This window comes from Cheilinus undulatus, linkage group 2, assembly GCF_018320785.1.
Source record: "Cheilinus undulatus linkage group 2, ASM1832078v1, whole genome shotgun sequence".
NCBI lineage: Eukaryota > Metazoa > Chordata > Actinopteri > Labriformes > Labridae > Cheilinus > Cheilinus undulatus.
The window spans coordinates 35,411,356-35,418,259 of record NC_054866.1 but is presented as its reverse complement, the minus strand read 5'-3'; the positions used below and the strand labels follow the sequence as shown (position 1 = coordinate 35,418,259).

Sequence of the window (6,904 nt, the reverse complement as noted above, 5' to 3'; positions counted from 1 at the left end):
GGGCATGTAAACTGATTGAAGACTCTCTTGTTATTATTACACTGCACAAGAAGGAGAAGTGTATTTTACTTTTCTACCACAATCCCTCTCACACAAAAGTAAACACTCAATTTTCAGTGAACCTTTTATTATTTACTTTTTGTTTTTACTTAAAGGGATATTTCAGTATTTTTGAAGTTGTCTGAGGTAGTTGGCAATAGCAGTGGCATTAGCCTCCAGTAATTTAAGAACGTTGCCCCTTCAAACAGGTCCCACTAGAGGAAGCTAGGCTATACAGTGAGGCAGATAGTTCCACAGAGTAATTTAAAGATTTTACTACCGACTATGTGTTCTTCTGCCTCAGTGTATCTAAACAGCTGTTTGTGCCAAACAGAGGCTTACTCGGTAAATAATCAAACACTTCAAACATTTTTATACAGTGTACAATTGAGTCAACATTGATTTTTGGCTCTTTGTTACCTTGTATCTCCATTCATTCGGTTTGGTTCCGGTCTACCACCACTAGGGGGAGCCTGCTGCCTAAGTCTCACTCATTACACTGTTGAATGTCATCTTTGCTGTATTGCTTTGATATTGCTTTCCTGTCAGTTCTTCTCTATAAGACTTCCCTTTAAATTGGGTTTATTTTTCAGAAAAAAACTCTGTAAAAGCAACAGCCACTAAATATGAGCTTCAGCTTGACTTTAGCATTATTAAATTTATGACCAGGATATGCTGAATATAAATGATGAGATCATAGAGATGGATTGACATGTGTGCCCTGCCCTAACATGACAGCCAATGCTCTAATGGGCGTGAAACCATGATTAAAAATAGATGACATAACACTGCATATAAAACTGTAACAGCTGTGCATAAGGGTAAGATACAGGTGTAGGGAGGAAGGCAGATATGGGGGTATTACCATACAATTGCCTGTTCTTGCATGTCTACCTGATCTCTATTTTCTACTGCTGTTTCCAGTTTTGCACATCAGAGTTTTCCTCATCCTGTTACTTAAGGAGGCAGTTTTATCTTAATGGGATGCACAGGCCAGGTGATGTGATTTTAGGTGGTCTGTTTGAAGTCCACTACACCTCCTTCTTTCCTGAGCCGACATTCACCTCACAGCCAAGCCAACCCAGCTGTCAAGGGTAAGCCTCACACTCATGAAAACATCCTAATTAATAAAAATATCTGATCTATGGCACTTTTTAGCGTCAATTTGTGACATTTGATGTTCTAGTTTTGACCCTTCAGGGTTCAGGCATGCCATGACCATGGCCTTTGCTATCGATGAGATCAACAAAAACTCCAACCTGCTTCCCAACGTGACTCTGGGGTACAGTCTGTATGACAACTGTGCCACACTGGTGGTCGGGTTCAGTGCTGCCTTGTCATTGGCCAGTGGAAGAGAAGAGGAGTTTGTGCTTCAGGAGGAATGTTTAGGGAACCCTCCAGTCCTGGGGATTGTGGGTGATTCATTTTCTACATTTTCTATCGCCACTTCTGATGTGATCGGTTTATTCGGATTACCTATAGTAAGTAATTTAATTTCAGCTGTGCCTTGGTTCTGGATTTGATTACAAAATTGAAGATGATATGAAAAACATGAAACCTCACTCTTAGGTTGCAATGCTTTTCATTTACTAAGCAGTGACCTTTATGATTTTAGAAATCAAACCATTTGAGAGTTTTAATGAACTTGAAAAGCACAATCTGTGCCTTCTGTTCCTTCATAGGTGAGTTATTTTGCCACATGTTCCTGTTTGAGTGATCGGCAGAGATTTCCATCCTTCTTCAGAACAATCCCCAGTGATGCTTTCCAGGTAAAACTCTAGAGATGGGAACTAAAAAATCTGTCACAGATAGAGCATGAGCCTAAAACATCCCACCAATCAAGCAAATTTATGCTTTACCTATTTTTGTAACATTGATAGTATTTAATTGGTTAAAAAGATAGTTAAATAGCATTTACTGTGAATTTAGGCTTTTCCCTCCCCTTTGTATCAAATCAGGTGCGTGCAATGATTCAGATTCTCAAACGATTTGGCTGGACCTGGGCAGGTCTGCTCATCAGTGATGATGACTACGGGCTCAATGTCGCTCAGTCCTTTCAGTCAGACTTAGTTCAGTCTGGTGCAGGCTGTCTGGCCTACGTAGAAATTTTGCCTTGGGGGGACAAACCGATGGAGCTGAGGAGGATTGTGGAAGTGATGAAGGCATCCACAGCTCGTGTGGTCATTGTGTTTGCACATCAGATCCACATGATTCAACTAATGGAAGAAGTATCTATCATCTATCCATCTATCTATCTTTGATGCATCAGCTGTCCTTTACTATTTGAAGTCGTTCGCATCTGAACTAACAACCTTTTTGATGAAATGTAATGAACAGGTGGTAAGGCAAAATGTGACAGGCCTGCAGTGGATGGCAAGTGAAGCCTGGACATCAGCTGCTGTGCTCCACACCCCACGTCTCATGCCGTATCTTGGAGGCACACTGGGAATTGCCATCCGACGAGGAGAGATAGCAGGGCTCAAGGAATTCCTCTCACAGATAGGCACTGATTTAAATTTCACTGAAAGAGACAAGAATATAATGGTAAGCGTTTATAACTGCAATAATAATTAATATTACAATAATCAGTGTTATTTTTTTAAAAACATGTTTTATTTGGTTTCAGGTGAGGCAGTTCTGGGAGTACACATTTCAGTGTAGATTTGCTCCATCTCCTGGTTGGTTGAAGGCTGGGGGAGCACTCTGCACTGGAAAAGAAGACTTAAAAAATGCTGAGACTGAGTATTTGGATGTTTCAAACCTCAGGCCTGAGTATAATATTTACAAAGCTGTGTATGCGCTGGCATATGCACTTGATGACATGCTGCGCTGTGAGCCCGGAAGAGGGCCTTTCAGCAGGAACAGCTGTGCTGCTCTGCAGAGACTGGAGGCATGGCAGGTGGGAGATCAGTTTATACAACAGATGCTTTTCTGCTGAGGTGTATCACAGTACGTTTGGGGCAATCAACCAATCAGTTTTGACTGATGAAGCCCAGAGTAAAGATGATAGGACACTTACGGAGAGCAGGTCGAGACTGCTCTTTTTAATATCGCTGGCGTCAGGCTAAAAGCTCCTATCTCCATTTTTCACAACTTGATTTTTTTTTTCATAAATCAGTGTTATTGGTCACCCTTTACATCTGTAAGTTTACATATTTTAAAAAAATAAAAGGTGGAAAAAATGCTGACTATGGCCATTCAGTGTTAAAATCAAGAGAAAAATGAAGCATTTTTTATAACCCCGAAAAAAATGTGAATTTGGAGATAGGAGGTTTTGGCCTAAAGGCAGTGATATGTTATTTAGACATAGCGCTGGCCTTAATCCACCATGAACAACAACTTGGCAACAGTGGCAAGCCAAAACTTCCTTATAACAGGCAGATATCAGAAGCACATGGCCTGGTAGCACAGGGATTTTGTCCATATGCCCCATGAGCACAGTATGTAATCCACTGCTTTGCCTCTGTAATGGAGGCATAAAGCCCTTAGATAAATCGTAGAAAAAATAAATCATGACTAGAAAGGCCTTTAAAGTGAGATAAGGGGAGATGCAGAAAAAAAGAGATTGGTATATCTTAAGACACAGCCAGACAGATTGGAGGACATCGGTAAAAAATCAGAGTTCAGAGACGTGATTATGGGACAAATCAGCAACAAAAATAGACAAGTATTGTTAGACCACAAAATGCCTTTTACCTGCTAAAGGCACAAAATGTTATTGCTTTTAAAAGTTAATTAAAAAGAAGAGACGTCAAAAGTCAAGATTTAGTCCCCTTATTGAAGTCCAAAGCTATCACCAGATTATGTGATGGAGTATTAGGGCCACTGTAAAGAAAAAAGTAAAGATTTCAAGATTAAGTCCTAATTTTCAGAGATTTGTTTTTTAGAGACTATTTTATAGCCTTTATAGCCTCACATTATAAAAAAATGGCCCTCTGTGTTATAACCAATCCAAAGGCGCTCATGTTTTCGATGTAACCGAGCGTGACTAATGCTCACGATATTCATTAGCTAATATGAGCTTATATGTCAGAATGATAATGACTGCACAAGCAAACAAAAAACAATAAACCATGTTTATGAGAGAAATTTGCTGATTGCCAATTAAAAACACTGCCTTTATCCACTGATGATAACATTTGGATTATAACCCGACATTCATTATGATGTTATTCATAAAAAGTTACAGTTTTATACTGATCCTTTTTCTTCACATTTCAGGGTTTGTTTATGCAGCTGCAAAACTTTGACCATTTAGCTAAAGCTAACATAGCTACAAAGTATCCCAACCTTTTCCTTGCCCTAGCTACATAGATAATGTACCTATGTAGCTTACATAGCTGCTTTGTGAGCATATCTTTTCGCTACTTAGCTCTGTTATCAATAGTTAAGTTAGCTTTAGCACTGTGAGCATAAGCAAATGTAGCTAAAGCTAACTTAGCTATGCAGAAAACTTAGATACTTATCTTTCTTAGCTCCTTTGTGAGCTTAGCTTTAGTTCCGTTAGCTATGTAGCTCTATAATCTATGTAGCTGTCTCAACTAACAGATTTAGGTACGCTACGTTTCCTGTAAGCAGACTGTTCATTTGGCTTTATTAAATGTTTTGTGATCAGGTTTTGCAGGTCAGATCAAATTTTAATTGTTAGTGTCCTAACCATTACTTAACCCTTACCCTAACTCTAAACGGAAATTTAATCCTGTTTTATTTTGAAAGTCTTCGCGTGTATTTCTGCTCTGAGATATAACAGTCTGTGAGACTGGCTGTCAGAGATGATTGGTCTGAAACCAGACTGTCTTGAAAAATGTTGGGAGATTCTCTTCAAACTGTGCCCACATGTCCACTAAAGCTCAAAGATGGACGGATTAGATTTGGGAGGTAAAAGACAAAATCATTTGGCCTCACGTGCATCCTTTATCTCAAGAATGCTTTGAGAGATTTTCCTCAAACTTTGCACAAATGTCGAGTATGACTTAAGGATGAACTGATTAGATTGAGGTCATAGGTCAAAGTTATAGGGCTTCATGGTTGCCATGACAAATGCTTGTAACATTTATATAAATCACACTACCACAGAAAAAATTCCAGCCCTTCTTGACCCACCACCACACTTTCCAGTGACTGAATACCATCTGGAGGCATGTAAAAGCCAGGCAGTATTTCCATTTCTTTTAAGTGGTTCTAGAACTCCAATGAAAAATGACAACAGCAGACCTGGTTCAGAAAACAAATCCCACAGAAAAACTTAAAGCATGTAACGACTCAAGAAGTACGAAATTAGTCTTAATCATATTTTCTTTTTGTTTTGCATCCCTTTGTAGCTGATGCACTACTTGGAAAAGGTCAACTTCACCACATCATTTGGTGATCAGGTTTCATTTGATGAAAATGGTAATGCCTTGCCAATTTATGACATCATGAACTGGTTGTGGCTCTCTGATGGAGGAACAAAACTACAGACTGTGGGTGTTGTTAGGAAGTCGACCTTCAGAGGAGAAGAGCTCACACTTCATGAAGACAACATCTTCTGGAACTTTGACTCCAAACAGGTTTTGTTTCTTTCCTTTTTTCTTTCTATTTGACATCCGATAACCAAATCAAGCTACAAGTTCTCTTGATATTGTTATACAGCCACCTCGTTCAGTGTGTAGTGAAAGCTGCCCTCCAGGAACCCGCATGGCCAGAAAAAAGGGGCAGCCTGTTTGCTGTTTTGATTGTGTCCCTTGTTCTGAAGGAAAGTTTAGCAATGAGACAGGTAAGTATCTTTATATTCTGTTTGAAAAATTGCTACAAAACTGGAACTGTTTTGAGTAATTATCAGTACTAGGGCCACAAAAATGTACTAGTCAGTTTTCAACTCAAGCTAACAAACAGGAAACAAAAAAAGACACAGGCACATACTTCTTCCCCTCAGACTCGATGGAGTGCACCAGTTGTCCAGAGGACTTCTGGTCCAGTCCAGAGCGTGACCACTGTGTTCCAAAGGAAACAGAGTTTCTGTCCTACCATGAGCCTTTGGGAATCTGCCTCACAACTGCCTCCTTACTGGGCTCATTTCTCTGTGCTGTCGTCCTGGGGATCTTCACCTATCATCGCAGCACGCCCATGGTCCGAGCCAACAACTCAGAGTTGAGTTTCCTGCTCCTGGTGGCACTAAAACTCTGCTTCCTGTGTTCACTGCTGTTCATTGGTCGTCCCAGTCTTTGGACATGCCAGCTGAGACACGCAGCATTTGGGATCATCTTTGTTCTTTGTGTGTCATGTATTTTGGTGAAAACCATGGTGGTTCTTGCCGTGTTCAAGGCCTCCAAGCCAGGAGGGGGAGCTGTTCTCAAGTGGTTTGGTGCCATGCAACAGCGAGGGACAGTACTGGTCCTGACTTCTGTTCAGGCAGCGATTTGTACCGTCTGGATCGTCTCCTCCTCACCATCTCCTCATAAAAACACTCAATACTACAATGACAAGATAGTTTATGAGTGTGTTGTCGGGTCCACCATTGGTTTTGCTGTCTTGTTGGGTTATATTGGCTTTCTGGCTATCCTCAGCTTCCTGTTGGCGTTTCTGGCCAGGAATCTGCCCGACAACTTCAATGAGGCCAAACTCATCACTTTCAGCATGCTGATCTTCTGTGCTGTGTGGGTTGCCTTTGTCCCTGCTTATGTCAACTCACCAGGGAAGTATGCAGACGCTGTCGAGATATTTGCCATCCTGGCCTCCAGTTTTGGCCTGTTGGTGGCACTGTTTGGACCCAAATGTTACATAATCCTGCTGAGACCAGAGAGGAACACAAAGAAAGCAATCATGGGTCGAGCCATTTAACCGACAAAAGCACTCAAATAATGAAAGTAGCAACAGTTAAATTTTC

The 6,904-nt window shown here is 40.7% G+C and overlaps 1 protein-coding gene across 1 annotated transcript; it reads left to right on the top strand.

The window, feature by feature from the left end:
* The first annotated feature begins 987 nt into the window (after positions 1 to 987).
* On the top strand, positions 988 to 6,858 carry LOC121516786 (extracellular calcium-sensing receptor-like). The gene is made up of 9 exons (XM_041798200.1): positions 988 to 1,133; positions 1,226 to 1,520; positions 1,722 to 1,808; positions 1,998 to 2,267; positions 2,377 to 2,583; positions 2,666 to 2,938; positions 5,361 to 5,588; positions 5,671 to 5,794; positions 5,954 to 6,858. The coding sequence occupies exons 1-9, from the start codon at positions 1,024 to 1,026 to the stop codon at positions 6,856 to 6,858; spliced, it is 2,499 nt and encodes an 832-aa protein (XP_041654134.1). The 5' UTR covers positions 988 to 1,023.
* Positions 6,859 to 6,904: the final 46 nt, after the last annotated feature.